General features: G+C 31.1%; 2 protein-coding genes across 4 annotated transcripts in view; one reads left to right on the top strand and one right to left on the bottom strand.

Annotated features, from left to right (window-relative positions):
• LOC105318994 (GTPase IMAP family member 7) overlaps positions 1-18727 on the top strand; it is a 76116-nt gene that overhangs the window by 43033 nt on the left and 14356 nt on the right. Inside the window, exons 1-2 of one of the 3 annotated variants that reach the window (XR_010707677.1) lie at positions 14111-14311; positions 15742-16572. The exons of 1 other annotated variant lie outside the window; for it this stretch is intronic. Coding sequence is in view for 1 of the 2 variants with exons in the window: in XM_066066285.1 (XP_065922357.1) it covers positions 14281-14311 (31 nt within the window). In the remaining variant the exon portion in view is untranslated. Of the gene's footprint in view, positions 1-14110; positions 14312-15741; positions 16573-18727 lie in introns of those variants that run through there. One more of the 3 variants, XM_066066285.1, reaches the window with a different exon arrangement.
• LOC105339767 (GTPase IMAP family member 9) lies at positions 118-14051 on the bottom strand. The gene is made up of 5 exons (XM_034458858.2): positions 13951-14051; positions 8210-8266; positions 4134-4196; positions 2969-3043; positions 118-1486 (listed from the first exon to the last, which is right to left on the bottom strand). Exons 1-5 carry the CDS (start codon positions 13964-13966, stop codon positions 747-749), a joined length of 951 nt encoding a protein of 316 aa, XP_034314749.2. The 5' UTR covers positions 13967-14051; the 3' UTR covers positions 118-746.

Below are 18727 nucleotides of genomic sequence, written 5' to 3'. Positions count from 1 at the left end.
CTGTATTTAGTGGCGAATACACAAATAACAATGTACATCGGACAAGTTGGCCAACTCTAATCGAAAGAAAACCTCTGAGGGTTTTTGCTCACGTAAGCGAAAGTAAATACTATAAAATACAATTTGGAATTTTTATTTGCAATACGAATTACAAATCAAAGAATGCATGTTGTATATAAACAAAAACACCATATTAACATACAATCTGCTGTAGGTAAATGAAAGGATATTTGAAAAATAGCAATGCATTTCCCACGATACCATGATGGTGTACTAAATTTCTTGTACCTTTTCTGTATATTTGTTTTGTTAAATGAAGAAACAAACCAGAATTCAAGAAAGGATTTGAAACAGATCGCCGTAATTTACTCAGCTCAACACAGATATTACGAATTCAGTTATAACGACGTTATAGGAACGTCGTTATAACTCAACGTCAGACTGGGTCGTGCGATCTGTATATACAATGTATATATAACAATAACTCCAATACTAAATTGTTCATGACTCTGATTTTTATACATATACATAATTGTACTCTATATTAAATTTTTATAATACTTTCCTGATAATGGTGCCATTATTTTAAATAAAATTACATGTGTCCACAAACTTTTTGGACGACCCTCGTACATACTAGTATTCGTTGTCTAACATTACAGTGTAATGCAGATAGGATGTACGGTCTAGATAGTTTTCATTGATTTGCATTTATCATTATCTATTTTAACCATATTTTAAGAAGATCATTCGATATTCGGTAGACGCTTTTGTACACCAGCAATTGCATCTTTAGCTTTCCTGAAATATCCTTCGCGTGTTTCGCAACGAGCCAAGTTTTTATCCCGAGCATCTTTCTGCAACATTTGGTAGACTTCCTGAAATTCCTTGTTGGTGTATATCTCTCCATTATTTGTTTCAATGAGATTGTTTACAACGGAGATGAGTCTTTCTATCTGTTTATTATTTTCAGTCCCTTTAAGATTATTATCTATCCCTACGTACCGATTTTCACATTTTGAGAGCCAGCATTTAAGACGTTTATCGGCATCTTTTAGCTGTTCTTCTAAATCCCTTTTTTCTTCTAGTAATTCATCAATGTGTGTGAAAACGAATACAACCCACTTCCAACATTTTTCTCCAAACATCCTTGTAAAATGATCAAGAAAAGTCTGGTTGTCTTCGGTAAAGATCGTGGCTTTCTGAACGATGAGTATTGCCTGAAGACCTGGGGCGGCGTTGATTAAACATTTCTTGTACTCCTTTTGCAGCGTTTCCTTTTCCATATCCTTTGACAATCCTGGTGTGTCGAAATAAACGAATGATTTTTCTTGCCTTTTGCATGTTATTTTAGCTGCCTTTTTTGTAACTGTTTCAAAAGCACTTTTTGAAACTTGTACATGTTTGCCTGAAATTGAGTTTGCAAGAGAACTTTTTCCAACTCCTCTCAAACCAGCTATCATCATACGATACTCGCCTTCTTCATCTGTAATATTATAAAACACGCATGACAATTCAATCTGAGAACTAATTTGTTGGATTTTTTTTCTGATATCAACTTTGGGATCTTGCGTGGTATTAATTATCTACCCTTTAAATTTCGAGCTCCTCAAGAACTGAACACGTTTTAAAGTGTGAGAAAAAGTAAAATACTCTGGTTAACGGTTTGATACATTTTAAAAATAAAATGCTCTCTCTGGTGATTCATGCGGGATATGAAAGTGGCGACATTGCAGAAAAAATACATAACCCGCGTTTGCAGGTTATGTATTTTTTTCTGTATTGATTCAGAACCTTCAGAACCCGCATGAATCATCAAAAATGCATATTGTGATATTTACATCTTTCTTTTAACAAATTAATTAACTGACTGTAAAAAGTAAGTAAAATTCATTAAATTACTGTTAATGTATATCAGTACGTTTGCTAAAAGAAACAGCTTAATCGTCTCCTATGAAAATTTGAGTTTGACATCATCATGATTTGTTCGTGCAGTCCATGATTTTTCTTTTGTCGCTGTAGGTTTCGACCAATTGATAAACAGAACGTGTATATTTCAGTCCTGTCAGTTTCAGTCGCTGTAGATTTCGACTAATCGATAAACGGGGCGTGATTTCAGTCTATAGTCTCAAGATATTTCTGCCGCATATTTTATCTAATTATTCGATATTTATTAATACATCTTGATTCATACGATGTTCATGCAATAGTATGAAAAATCCCAAGATTTCCCTTTTGAAACGCCCCCTCTAGCTTGTCAGGTTTCAATACACGGCTTAAAATAGAAAGTCTACGGCGATTTTGCATTGCATTAGCCATTATGACAATTAAGCCCGGATGATAACATTGAAATTCCGAGTGACATTTGAATAGAGAAAAGATGTCAGCATTCCCCATTATGAATCTCCGTAGGAAATCTGTTTTCGTTCCTGTGAATTTTTACGAGGGGAAAAATGATAATGAGTGAATGAAGTTACTTTGGAAATTTTCCCTTTCATCGATTTCAGTTGCACTTCTTTCACAGGCATGTGTATTTTTATTAAAAATCGTCCAAATGTGCAGCATGAATATCTTGGAACAGACTATAGCTGTTTCTATATATCTATGAATTAACTGTAAGTCTCCGTAAGAAATATAGAGGGAATCAATACATATAGATTGACAGCTATGAATGCGTCAGTAATACAAAGTTTTTAGAATGATTATTTTACATATTGTCACAAACCATTAATTTGAAGGGGACGGGGGGCTAGGCCAGTAGGGGTTTTTATTTTTCTTTGCTTTCAAGATTTAGGGTGAGTATAATCATTTTCAAAGACGTTGCTTTGTGCCTGACTAACATTGACCAATTTGTTTCAGCAACTCTCTCTGGATAACACTAACAAGATACCTTTCACTATTTAAAAAAAAGTTCAAATAGTTTTAACCCTATGTATTGACATCAACAACTTTTTAAAAGAGTTAATACCTTCTAAATCTTCTTTTTGAACATCTTTAGGATCATCAAAGCTAGCTGTAACTTCACTTTGGGCCATTGCACTTCCTGTAACAACCAATTGTATGTTTATCTTAAGCATGTTTAGACAATCAATAACAAGTTACAATTTAAGGATGACGTTTACTCAGAATGAAAAATAATTCCACTGATGATAATGAAAAACCATCTATTGTTTGTTATAGACCTTTGACTGTAGTGTTATTTTTCACTTTCAAAAAAGTAGGTCGATGACCTACTTTTTGAGTTAATAGCCATTGAATATTTTTTGAAAAATCAAGAAAAATCCCAAAGAATTTTGCACTACGATTGAATTTTCTTTATTTCAAAAATATTACAAATAATAAAACACTTTTAAAAATTAAATACAGTTTATGAATTGTAGTGGCACTAAATAGGTACAAAGCATTAAGATTTAAGCAACAATTTTTTAAAAATATTCCATTCCGAATTTCCTCTATCAGTTTTTAAATCACTACCCATTTTTTATCCAATTTTACAAAAAAAATTGAATGATGATAATACAAAAACATATATACTATTGAACTACTTATATTAACCTTATTCTGTTGGCATAAAATTTATATGAGGTCAATGATCAAAAATTTGAAATATGGTGTCTTTAATCGTTTTATAGCATTTTTCAATATTATTGCAATTCGTGCTATACGATTATTTTAATGAAAAAGTGAGGTTTAACCAACAGAAAATCTGCAAAATTATATGGACTAAAATATAAAATCTTAACTTTTAATATTAAAGTATTGCCAAAAATGTTTTAGCGGAACAAAAAAAAAATCGGCAAAATTTAGTCCGAAATTCCTCTGTTTGGATAAAAGTCTATTTTTGTTTGAGCCTAATTCCATAATCTAGTAAAAATATCAATTTTATTGTCAATAATAATTCATTTCATAAATATTTTTGGTGTTTAGAATTAATTTTAATCATTACATTCAACTTTATAGCAATCCGAATTTGAGAACTCAAACCCTGAGTAACACTCATTTGTTCACGTAAAAACGATGTAAATATATATGACACAAAGAGACAAAAATCATCATGCATTACAAATAGAAATACATTCAAAAGATGAAATGGGGGAAAACGATAAACTTTAAATTGAAAAATTAGGTTGTACCGTCACAGCATTCTTCAATGTCGTTGGATACGTCGGTTACCGGACATGGAACTTTACATGTTGCTGTAATAAGATCAAAATTTCTTTAGAAAAAAAATACAGAATTTGAAAAATTCATATTCTTCAACTGTTTTGCCCGAGTCGATAACTTAGACACCTTCAGTTTTTTCTTCTGCTGACAACAGTATCTTATATCCTTCGACGAAAAGGAGTTATTGTTTGATCAGTAAACACTGTAGTTAACTGATGCCATCCATTATTATAGATAACCAGATGCTATCCCGCGCAAGTGCGGGAATTAACACTTTACACATTAATATGATACAATGTTAATACTTTGAACCATTTCTTTTGTTTATTGTTGTATATATACCGTGTCCGATTTTTTTTCTTAAATGCTTTCTTAACCTATTCTTCAAAGTTAAAATAGAAAACTATCTGCATAGCTAGACATTTAGAGAAGCGGAGAGGGATGAAAAATCGAAACTGAAATTGATGTTATGTATATGTACGTGGCCGTAATTGATTAATAAAACATTTTTTAAATCTTATTTCAAATCAATAAGTAGGTATTTAATACGAAAGACGAATAAGGTCACCTAAAAAAATATTTTTATCACTGTAATTACGAGAAAAAATCTCGTTATTACAAGTTAATTATCTCGTCATTACGATTTTATTCTTTCGTTATTACGAGAAAAGATGGTTAAACCTATTTAAATTGCTAGTACTTGATACTTTATTTTTTTCAAAATCACTTTTTAATACATTTACCGGTATAATATTGAGATTATTTAACCTCCAGTTGACTGGATACATGTACCTACAACTTGGTTTTTTCTCGGTTTTTTCTCTTCTATTTATTCAACTTAGTTTGCCATACTGTTAGAATTTGTCAAATTGGAAAAAAAACTGTCAAGTTTTATCTATTTAATAGGAATAAGGATAATATTGATTACAATGAAAATAGAAACAACTAATGTCTTTAATTACTGCTTGTTTTTTTGTCATCCAAAAATTGTTAATATGAACAAAACACTGTAGTGAGTACCTTTTTTAAAAGCTGGTATTACACATATCAGAGACATTGCATATAAAGTGAAACCAAGGTTTTTGCCTGATTCTTGAATAGGAGAACTAATACATGAATATTATTCAGAAATTAAAGTAAATTCCATAAAAAGAAGATAATACAACATTCTTATCTGTTATACAAGTAAAGTGGAAAATATTGTTCGAAATTCTGTTAAAGTAAAGAAGCATTTCTTCTAATTTTCTCGTTGTGTAAAAAATAACAAATATGGGTTTTCTTCGTGTACAGTAAAGATTTTGTTTTTACAAAATCTTTATACACAAAATGTTTAACCCGACAATATCAAAAGAATACTTGAAAAAAAAATGCAAATAAATGATTCATGCATACTTGCTAATAGATGGATTATATTAAGAGGACTGAGTAAACCTCGAAATGTTGTAGAACTTGATTTTTAAATTTTGTATAATGGAATTTTTACATATAAAAAACTGTTAAAGATTGGAAAAACAGATTCAAACAAATGTCCATTATGTAAAACAGAATGCAACAATTTATGGCACATGTTTGTAATATGTGAAGAGGTACAAGAATTCCAGAAAGGTTTTATAATATATCATTTGGAATTGCTACTGAAAGACTGTGAAAATAGTGTAAACAATGTATTAGATTTGGATGAAATTTTGTTGACGGTATTCCCTGATGTCACGATTAATGTCAATTCATTTTTTGTGAATTTTTTTCATAATTAATATGTAGATTTACTATTTATAAAAGAAGACAAATATTGTTACAAAATAATTAAAAGAAAGATTTAAAAAAGGTTTTTTTCACGCGACACCTTCGATAGTCGCTTACATGTCCCTGGTTGTAAATAAACGCATATACTGTAAAACTCGTAAAACTGGTTATAGCGAAGTCCTAGGGACACATGAATTTACTTAGTTATAACCGAAATTTGTCATACAACGAATTCGTAATAATAGCAATAGCGAATTCACTATATACATATTTTCTTTCACCATCAAGCCTAATTGAGGCTTAGAATGAAAATACATTTTTGTATACCTTTAAGAATCGGATTGTGAATTGAAGAATTATGTCAAAATAAATTCATTCAAACCATTATGTTAAATGGAAATGCAAAGTTTTTAAACTTTAAAGAAATTCGTTATAAAAGTGTTAAATTTCGTTATTATTCACCTCTACGGGACTCAAAATCAGTTCACTATATCCGTAAATTCGTTATATCCGAATTCGTTATAACCGTAAACTTTTGCTAAGATTTATTAAGAATTTTACTTGGGGCTCAAAATAACTTCGCTATATCCGAAATTTCGTTATATCCGTGTTCGTATTAACGAGTTTTACTGTTAAGAACATGTATCCTATTATTATTATCGTAGAAAGTAAACTTTAAAAAATTAGAAGATAATAAAGTCAAAAAAGTTCATACTTATACTGCTCGGATAACAACTGTAAAACTTTTTTTCAACCACTATACATAATGAGATCGCGTATACTGTGTATGGCCTAAAATCATGAAGTGGAACGGAAATCGGTATGCTTTTGTATAGAAAGAAACCAATACCGGCCTTATAGATCAAGTATTTTGTTATATTGAAGTATACCTTTCAAAAATTAAATCAAAGTGTAACTCCTTTGTCAGAATAACGCAAGATTAAGTAGAAGAAGCGGACCATTGTATTAGATATAGTAAAGCTGGTTAACAGCTTGAATTTTCAAGTTGGACAGAAACGCTTATGAATGGTCCATGGGCCTCTCTTTAATTCTGTCCTGAGTTTGAAAAATAAAAACTTGTTGATTTGGTTTGTACCCTTTATATCATTGCATCGTTTTGGTTAGATATACTAAAATAATCTAATTCTTTAATATGATAACCTACATGTAAGAATAGAAATGTTGTCTCATGCAATTAGATGAAGGATAATGTATAAGTTATTATAACAACATAACACATTGTAGGCTCCTATGCGCTTCTATAACAGTACATATATATCTAACCATGCAGTGGCATCTACTCTACTACGAACTCTATATAATATGTTTTAGGGTGCTACCGTTGTGGCAAGCGCAGCTAGCAAGAATTACACAAACCTTGCATCATTGTCATGTTATTTACATTCTAGTTATCAACTATAAAACTTATTAAGAGAGAGAGAGAGAGAGAGAGAGAGACAGAGAGAGAGAGAGAGAGAGAGAGAGAGAGAGAGAGATTTTGTACGTGTGTAATTTCCCATTTTTCAATTTAATGGTTTCACAATATACAATATCTGAGTGTATAGGTTTTTCAACTGGTTATTTTTTCTATTTGTTCTTTTTTATTTAGTTCAGAATGATTTTTATCTACCCTACCTATATGTACTTAACATACATTCAAAATTAGCTTAAAATTGGATCGATATGACATGCAGTAAAGTATGGCTCTTGCTAGTATATACATGTATTTAATCTCTCTATCAAAACCCAAAAAAAAAATTAAAAACATCATCTGGGGCAGGTATCGCAGTCTATACTTTTAAAAATTGCTAGTTCACGCATTACAGATGTTTGATCCAACTCTAATTTATCGCGGGAAATATAGTGCGAGAGCACTGTGACGTCATTCATGAACTTGTTGGTCTTTGTTTACGTATCTCGACTCAATACGAAGGTATGGGAGCATGTAACAAATCTCTTGGGTCTCGCCAAAGCTTGTGCAGTACTCAGAACGTGTCTTCAAACCTGAAGACACCGTAAATTGCGAGTTATATGTCGGCCATTTTTGGCAAAGCACCACGGGTGAAAACATTAGAGAGCATCATAGGACGTAGACAAAAAATTTTGTTTGATGAATCTATAGGTTTAGCTTGTTCTTTTTCCCGTGCACGCTGGTTCTTAGAGCTCGCTTCACACGCTATTATATTGGAAACTAAATAGAAAAAAATAATAAAATAAAAGAATAAAATAGATCTGATTGGAAATTGGTTTACCGTCCATTTTTCTGAATTGCTTGATATTATCTCTTTTTAAACTGTCTTACCATTTTTATCCGAATAACATTTTACATGGCCACTGGGATCCCAAGTGGCAGCATCATCTGTAAACAAAAATAAATAAATATATCATTAATATTAGAATTCAAACACACAAACAATTACAATATTATGAAAATAACAAATTAACATCATTAAAAATGGACATCATTCTTCCCTCAATGATCCGTGTGAAAATAACTCATTTAATAATGACCCTGTTACCCCGGACTAAATTTTAAAAATAACAGATCGCCGGGACCAGGTACTGCTGTTAATGAATATATTAATAAGTCATCTATCAATATCATGATGCCATTCTATCTAAAACTTTTTAATTTAGTATTTAATACTGGTATTATTCCGGAAACTTGGCCAGTGGGAAATTTAAAACCAAAACATATGAAAAAGGTAGTTATGCTGACCTACAAATTATCGTCTTATTAATCTGTTGTCTTGGAAAGGATTTTGTGTAGAAGGTTAATTGCCAATGCTGTTAATATTCATCTTATCAGGGAAAATCAGATCGGTTTTAGGGGTAATCATTCTACTATTGACAATATGTTTGTTCTTTACTCCTTGATTAAACTCTCTTTACTTAGAAAAAGAAACTTCTCTGTGCCTTCATTGATTTTCAAGCTGCATTCTACAAATTTTGGAGAGTAGGGTCATTGAAAAAGTTATAAGATCTCAAAACAAAGGGAAGTGTCCTAGGGATGTTGTTAATATGCATAATTGTTGTAGATCCAGAAAATTTTATAATAATTTTATATTTCCTTTGTCTGGATGGTGTCCATCATGGAGAAAACCAATCTTCGTTTCTTTTTGCATTTTATCTTAACAATCTTGGAAGAATTTTAATCACATGAAAATGTATATTATGATCTGTCCAGCCTTAAAAGAGAATTTTAAAAAAACTATTTACCATCAATGTATTTTAGACGACCAAGTGTTTTCATTTTTTTTTAATTATTTTCATGTGAAAAGTAAAAAAAAAAACAAATTTGTTTTAATTATTTTCATGTGAAAAGTAAAAAAAAAAAACAAATTTGATTAAACAATAAAATCACAAAAGTGGCAGAGTGCAACATACTTATTTGTTCTGTGATGTTTTACTGTACAAAGATGAAGGGCTCAGGTGGTTCAATTTCGAGCAGATAGAGGTTAATTATTTCATGAATATGGGTGGAATAATGCTATATAAAGTGATGGTCTATTGTGAAAATTATCAATTATGGATAAATGATTTTTAAGTTTTCTTAAAATATTTTATGCATATTGATAATTTCTGTTAAATTCGCGAGAGTTATCTTTCCTGCGGTATTGTCAAAGTTATATAGCATCTTCATATATGGACACAAAATCAACGTCGCTGGATGTAACCAATGAATTTCTTCCGCCGTAAAATCTTTGGAGCGTCATTTTAATAGCGTGGGTTCTCACTTTCTTTCAGGACGCCGATAGCTAAACATTGAAAATTTTCAAAGCGATCTGTAAACCACCTCCACCCCTCCACCTTCCTTTTTCATGAACATTTTTATAAAAATGAAAAATCGTTGTGTATTTCCTTTTTTCTTTATTAAGCATGGCGCTTTCAGACCACACGGATTATGTTTTGCATAAATTATCTAATCAATCACATCATTGATTACATCAGTAATGGGAGTTATGGATTATTTTAGTTGTAAAATATTATGGCATAAAGAATGAAATATTCATAATTTTATAATTATTTTTATAAACTTATTAATTATTGTTATATAATCATATATTGTCATTTTCCTGATTATTTCAAACCAAATTTGATTAAACAATAAAGTCACAAAAGTGGCAGAGTGCAACATACCTATTTGTTCTGTGATGTTTTACTGTACAAAGATGAAGGGCTCTGGTGGTTCAATTTCGAGCAGATAGAGGTTAATTATTTCATGAATATGCGTGGAATAATGCTATATGAAGTAATGGTCTATTGTAAAAATTATCAATTATGGATAAAAGCTGTTATTAGTTTAATAAATAATCAACTCTTCAGGTTGATGTATACAGTATACACACTTGCTTTTTTGTATAATCTTCTTTGTATTGTATATCTACTTTATGTTGTTATTTCGTACAAATGAGTAAAATTGAATTGAATTAAAGAACAGCCTGTCCTCCGGACTGCAATGTTGAGAAGAGGGCAGAATGGACAATGGAAGTGTCCGATTTATCTTTGGACAACTCCCTAAATAATTATCGACATCCACAACGCAGTAGAAAATCCCCATAGATAGATATACACCCTTAGCATTATCACATCTATATTCAGGTAATTTTATATTTACAAATGAAAAATCCTTACTTTACGATTAAATATTATTTAATACGCGAACATATTTTGATATGGAGAACTGTAGTATTTGTCAAATAGTACAAAGATATTTCATTCGCATTATTCAAAGTCAACTCTCAATCTCAGATATGAATACATCAAATAAAAGGGGAATGTCGAAACTCTTTATTACATCATGGTCTACCCAATTCACTTGAGATTGTTTTGATTTGCCATATATACCCCTATATTTTTTTAAAATAAAAACATGAACGTAGACTCACAAAATCGATAAATCATATAAACCACCTGTTACTTAAATGATGTCGAACACCAACTACTAAAATCATAGCTCAATTTTACATAAAGTTGCTTTATAATGTTTGAGGAGGTATCTTCGAAAAAGGAATTTTATTTGATTTGTAATGAATTAAAATTATACAAAAATGCTGTCATTTAGGCGTTATGATAAAATGTAAGGGGCAGTGTAACTTATTAACAAGTTTGCTCGGTGACAAGGATAGAAAAGCGTTTACAACCACCTTTGTTATTATCGTAACTCACCTGTCAGGTGAGATATTTACCTTTCAAAAATAATTTCCTAGAGGGAAATAATGTTTCCCATAGGAAAAACATTATTCCTACAGGAAATTTGAAATAGGAATTTCAATTCCGACAGGATTTGATAAAATCCGATAGGAGATAGACTATAGGAAAACCGCCTGTTTGAATCAAATTACCACAGGAATAACATTCTCGTACAGGAAATATAATTCCTCTAGGATTGTCAATATTTCCTGTAGGAGAATCATTTCTCCTATGGAATTATAATTTTCCTATGGGATATTAATTTTTAAAGGTAAATATCTCACCTGTCAGGTGAAACACACTAAAAACAAAAGTGGTTATATACTTTCCAGTCAATGGTCTATCATATTGTACATTGTATGTATGAATTTTTCCGAAACTGTCTCTTAAGGAAGGAGTCTTCTCATTATCAAACATACTTCTTATAATAAGAAATTCATGAAAGTTTTACACAATCAAACGGATCATATTACCAAATGATTCTATCAGTTTAATCAAATTTGACCATTTCGTTTTGGCATAAAGGTCAGGTCAAGGTCACTACCCTTTTCCTCAACGTAAAGGATGATAACAATAAGTGTAGCTCTTTGTAGTTCTGTAGACATTTGTTTAAGAATTGAAGATTATATTCTTCAATGAAATGATAGAATATCGGATTGTTTATCAGCTTATACTACAAAATTGAAATAAAATTGATATTGCTTAGCCCGCATTTCCTCTAATCCTGCATCTTCAAAGCTTTATTCGATTTTTTTTCAGACGTAAAATAATGCATGAAGTATAATTCAGCAAACGCGCCAATCGATCCACCAACAGAGCAATGATGATTTAAATATCTCCTCCCTCTGATTTAAATAGACACAATTCAAGTAGGTTCGGTTCGATTTTTCCGGATTTAGATTATTTATAGGCATTTAAAAATCCTCAATTTTTTAAACTGTTTGCTAATTTTGGTAAATTTAAGCGTGCGTATAAATAAGAAGTATCCATCAGTGCTTAACTATTACGAGAAAAAAGCAATTTGTTGATATTTTCGACATAAAAACGGCACTGAAAAAGGGCCCATTCTCTATAGCTTAAGTGCACTTGTTCTTTTGATTATTTTTTTATGCTTCCGATAATAAAATATTTCTGATTTTTATGTATTATGAAGACTTTATATAAAGATATAAATTGACAGAAAAGCTTATATTTTGACCATTTAATAAGAGAGAAAAACTGATTTTAGTGATTTTTTCACAAAAATCAATGTATAGAATGGACGCTTTAAAAAGCTTATACAAATGTAATTTGATAAGCAAATAATATTTTAAAAATTTATTCTGAAACCCAAGTATCATATCATTAGTTCACATTATTAAAAAAATCCCACATTAATGTTATTGTTTTTAAAATGCTAAAACAGACTCATTAATCTGCAGCAATTCTGAATTGCGAAACATGTGATATTTTCCTACGCCAATATTACGCCAAAAATATAGTCCTTGTTAGATTCAAAACATTGATTACTTTTTCTATGCCAAGTTGTATTATAGTAAAAAAGAAAGAAAATATACTATTTTAATTTTCTTTTATCTTGATTTAATGAACAATTAATCAAATTTACGTCTGACAAGTCGAAAACCAGAAAAGACTCCTTCCATAAGTGCAAAAATGCCACCTTGGAACTGGCATAATTACCCGGCACAGTGTTATATGAATTAACTACAAGTTTTCGAATAAATATAGGGAATAATACGTGGTAGATGTAAATATTGTTGAATGATTTGATTTTTACGCACGTTTCACTCGAATTCGGAATGAATTAAAATCTTAAACTTGAAAACAGTGAGTTTGCTTATATTTGTAAAAATTCACAGTAGTAAAAATAACCAGTTTTACGATTTGATAATAAAGAAAGTGAGCGCACAAGATTGTAAGTTTGCAGGAATCCTCGACACGAATCAATTGGGATTTAAATGTCTATAACCTCGAAAGGCTATGTACAGGTTTCAACAAAAATATATTGTGTTGAGAGTCGAAGCACATGGCTATTCCGGTTATTAAAAACTCACAAGCTTTCAAAAAATGGCAATAAGAGGTAAACCGATGTTAATGCAAACATACTTTGATGAAGTTATATTGTGTATATCCTAAAAAACTATAGTAATAAAAAAAAGAAAATAGTGTTCAAACAGCAGATCTAGAAATCAATAACAACAAATTAAAATATATACCGGTATATTATAGTTCGACATCATGGTATAATAACAAAAATTTAAAACAAAAAAGTTTAATGTTTAAAAAAAAAATCACCACTAGTTGGATTTGAACCAAAAACACTGAAAGATTGTATTCACTAATCCAGAGCTAAACCACTGAGCCATGCGAGACTTTTCAATACATGCTGTATAAAGTACTGTTTGAAACAACATTGTCATTTCAATGGACTTTGTTTTTTATCCTTCAAAAAATAATTTGAAAAAGTACATAATTAGTCATCTGGGTCATCTCTCCATCTTTTTTTAAAAAGCGACATTTTTAATGTTGAAATCTGTTATCTTTACACGTTTAAAATTTGTGGAGAGAAGACCTAGAGACAACAAAATCATTTAAAAACAGTTGTAAATAAGTAGGATTTTGCATGAATTGCATCGTGTTGCTATATTTAGACCCATATTTTGATAACAACCTTTTGCATTTCAAGTATTTTTCAACTCAATCCACATCCAACAGAAACCAAATAACGGTTATAATTCGAAAAATATTCAAAATAAATTGATGCAATTTTCACTCTCCTTGTGCGCCCAGATTCCTGCCGAATGTACGTCTTAAGCGCCCACTTTCTTTATATACATGCATAGTACTTACTTCCACTAGACGCCATGGTGTTTTTACTCTTTTTAAACTACAAATGACTAATTTTTTTATCAAACTTCCTGTTATCACTTCAGAAATAAATTGACTTTTGATATCGAAAACAACATACAGTACAAAAACGTGATTGGCCGACAGCTTATATGTACTTAGCACATCTGTTTGAACTGGGGTTTTTTTTAATCTGCATATCTGGCTATCTGCCGGTAGTATATGAATGTAATTTGAACGTCTGCTATAACTGGTGGGTTTTTTTTAATTTGAACTGTGACCTTGAATGAAATAGATATTATCTGCATTGCAAAGGTTTATTGTGAGGCAAGAATGTTCAATATGGAGGACTCGGAAACGTCTGGTAGGATATAATAAGAGTTTTTGTTTTATATGCAAATAACATGTGGATGATATTTCAATTCCAAATCTTTCTAATAGATAGTGTGTACACTCCTCTTTGTGTGGTCGCGTTTAGCACATTCCAGTCAGTTTATATTTCCGATTTCTCCTCAGTTAATACATGTCAATTGCATTTTATTTTACAGATAAAAATATTAAGGTTCATTTATTTTATCAAATTCGAAATTAAAAAATGCCTAAATCTTTACCCTTCTGATGACATCGTAACCCCGCGCCAAAATTTTGGAGAAGTGCAATTATACTTTTCAGTATAATATGTTTTAAATGAACTAAAAATTCGCCTTGATATAACTTCAGAATAATGAGGATAGAAACTTATTGTGCGTTAGCGTAAGGTAAGTGTTGAGATGACTTAAAATAATATAGTGTGTTTGTATGTAATAACACTACGGATCAAATACATGTATTTGTCCCGTATAATAATTCAATATATTTCACCAATGACGAAAATGATACACTGTTTTTTGGCGCAAGCGGGGTTTACATAATTATACCAAAAACGGTAAAATTGCCAATAATTTATTACTAGTATTCAATCGTAAAATTATTGAAAATTATATAAGTAATAAGGAATTATTCATTTTCGCTAGCAAATGGTTTTCGGTCCACTCTGCTCCCCATAAACCCTTGGCAGATCTCATCACGAAAACTCGGTGACAAGCTCCGTTTTATGATTGGTTGCAGCTGCGAGAAGCTGATCAAATCGCAGCGTTAAAATTAGTCGCTTGTAAATAAACTTTAGAAGAAATACACGTGTGATCTGTGGAAAAACAATCATTCATAAATTGCTTTTTCTAGATTAATATGTCCTCTTTCCTATTTAATAGCATCGTGAATTACCGGAATGTTCCTATTCTCGCTAATCAACATGTTTTATGTTGTATTTATGCCATAAAGTGTATATGACCCATTGTTTCATTCGATTGAAATGTAAATATGCAAGGGGCACAACTCAAGTTGCTCGCTAGATAGCGCCACCGCATCACCGAGTTTTCGTAATGAGTTCTGCCAAGGGTTTATGGGGAGCAGAGTGGACCGAAAACCCTTGGCTAGCAAAGATGTGAATATTGTGGGGTGATAATTTATAGGCCGGGTCGTGAAATCCAATGGATAGCTGAAATAGATATCAGCCTATATTTGGTTAACTATTTAGTGCAAAACTAAAGACAGGCTGTCTGGTGTTGGTTGTTTTTGTTTGTTTGTCTGATACAGGTTAGAACTTCAGATTTAGTAACAACCCCTCCCATTCGCGGCGGTAGCGCTAGTTTTCTTCGGGCTTTATTGGATATGATCAAAGTGATCACCTTATAATGCTCAAAAATTGACTCCTTATTCTTTAGATAATCAAAATTGTTTTGTCATAAATTTTAGGCACAAACGCGGAGCTAAGGGTATTTTTGATTGGACCTCGCGGTGCAGGGAAAAGCGCAACTGTCAACACAATAATTGGCAAAGACGTGGCTGAATCCACAAGCTCCTTGCGGAAGGAATCAACAACAAAGAAAATGAATATGTATCTTGTTGAAAATCAAGATGTTGTTCTAGTTGACACTCCGGCGCTACGGAAGTCCGTAATAAAAGAACTGAAAAAAGAGTTCAGAAAGTCCGACATTCTGGCGTTTGTAATAGCTGCACAGAGTTTACAAATGGAAGATGAGTCTTGCATTATGATTTTTTTTAAGGACCTAAAATATTTACATTCTCGAAGTTTTATCTTGCTAACAAGAGGAAGTAATATTGTTGATGACAACAATGTATTCAATCCTGAATCTAACAAAGAACTGTATCGACTATATGAAGCTGTCGATAAGAGATATGTTGTGTTTGAAAATAGGAATAAAACTGAAAAAGAAAGAAAACTTTGTATCGATAACTTCCTGTCCATGTCAAGAGAAATTAGTTCTAATGAAGAAATCAAGATAGAGACACCAAGGGTCAATGACAGCAAACTTCACAGAAAAGTCCGCATAATCAGTTTTGCAGCTATTCCGATCTTCCTAGGTTTTATCATGAGTAGTTACAGGTTAAGAACTATGTGTCTTGATTTTTTTAATGCCTTGGGACGTTTTTTGACTTTTCCATTCCGTTGAATGATTTTTAGAACTTTATTACGTCTTGGATGTACAATGTATATTCTTTATAATTTGATAATATAATATTTTAACCTAATCCAATTACAATTTTTTTTGAAAATGGACAACATCGATATGTGAAATAAAAGAATTTTTATGCATTTTGGGTGTCCTTGAAATCACTAAAACTTCTTTTTAAATATGGATCTTAAGATCGAACTTTAATATAATTTGTATTTGTTTGTTATTTGTGTTACTATAATTGTTTAAATATTATATCAGATAAAAGTCTGTCTTGAAAAAACACATTTTTTTGGGAAAGGGTGGGGGGGGGGGTTATCTCCATTAAACTTCACCGTTTTACGCGTACGTTATTTATCGATATAGGCGTAGAGGACAATCTGTTCATTGTTCACAAATTAATGTCCAACGTTTACTACCAATCTGTCATGGTATAAAAATTAATGAATTAAAAATCGTAAGGATATGCATATTTATTTGCATATTTTAAACCAAAGTTAACAGATTCAAAGTATCAGCCCGATTGTTTACTTGCCCTACACTTTCCGCCGTGAACTTATTTAGTCAGCCCGTTTCTGGGCACCCAGTTCGGGAAAGTTCTTTCCATCAAAACTTAAGGTATCCCACTCCTCAATGTTGTTGTATCAAGATTTTCTTGAGAAGTATATCATTGAAATCTGTAGACAAAACAAACTTAAAAAATACAAAGATAAAGGGGGATCAGTATCCATCCCTCTGAGTTATGGCCCATTTAATTTGACCTTTTTGCACCTAAAATGCAATTTCATCCTGATTAAGATTTGTTGTCAGTATTTTTGATTAAGCAAACTTATTTCTTCAAATATTGTTTTTAATTATGCACAATGGTCACACTGAATAGAGGGATTACGAAAAAAAATTGTACAAAGCTGCATAAATTTTTGTGTGACCCTTTTAGCACTTAAAATAGACAATTTCTTTAATAGTTACAATTGGATTTGAAATAAAAACTTTTTGAATATCAAGAATTTTATAAGATTAATCCAGTTTGCCTAAATATGTATTCAGTATCATTTTGACATAATATAACATGGGGGTCAGTGATGTCAAATTTTAGATATAGCTAGGGCTTTAAAGGTAAAATTCTCGCAAAATTTGGCTTAAAAAAATTCAGACATGTTCTATATATATGCATGATTTTATGCTAAACGGCTATCACATTCTCAAGATTTGATTTTGTACATGTCACACAGAACCTATAAAATATGTTACAAACCTATCAAATGTTAAAAATGTGAATAATGATTAAAGTATAATAAAAAGAAAAGTATATTGAAAATTCGTAAAATTGCTTGTTTCTGTCATTTTCGTCTAAAAAACCTTCCGCACGAAAAAATAGTTCCCCAAAAAACTTGTTTGTTTCTTGAATTCAAATGGATTTTCTTTATGAATGTTCTGTAAATATGAAATAATAATCTATCTGTGATGAATAAATAAATAAAATCATATTCATTTTAAATATAATGATCATCTGCGCAATGAAATCAAAACATGAGGAGTGAGATACCTTAAAGCATTTATTTTGATGCAAACTACCCCTGATTTGGATCCGCCAAAGCGTTTCCGCCACCGTAGTCTCATTTTTGCTATTTCCAGCTTGTTAATCGGAAATGAAAGTAGGTTTTTAATTAATTTCACAATAATTACTTATAAGATAAACTTCAATTATAACTTACGGACATCATCTTACACGTGTTGGAATACCTAAGGTGTAAGCAGTTTCTCTGGTGCATGCATTTTGTAATTTATTTTCAAAAAGTCTTCATTTATAAGTTTAGATATTTAATGGAGAAAAGGTACGGTGAAAAGGGCATTCCTATACATTTCGCGTAGATTTTGCATCATTTCCGTTACACATTCACGCTGCAATTCAAGTGAAATTCATTTGAGACACCTGTCTGAGTTTAAAGAGAGTGTGAACCATTCACGATCATTGAGCAATTTTGATTACAATACTCTAATAATTTCTAAGGAAGTTTTACGAAATATTTATAATTTAAATTGACCCAGTGCTCTTACAAAAAAAGTTAAAATGGTATTGAACAGACGGGCATAAAATTACAAAGCGTAAAAATGTATGACCATGATCACAAATCTCAATAATTTTGAAAATGTACCACACCTCTTGTTCACACTAAACACGCTACATTGCAATGGTTAAAATGAAACACAAGCTGCGGTAAACGAAGTCAGTGCAACATTTGATCAATATTTTTGTTTTAATA

Source organism: Magallana gigas, chromosome 7 (assembly GCF_963853765.1).
Source record: "Magallana gigas chromosome 7, xbMagGiga1.1, whole genome shotgun sequence".
Taxonomy (NCBI): domain Eukaryota; kingdom Metazoa; phylum Mollusca; class Bivalvia; order Ostreida; family Ostreidae; genus Magallana; species Magallana gigas.
This window is presented reverse-complemented; position numbering and strand designations above follow the sequence as displayed.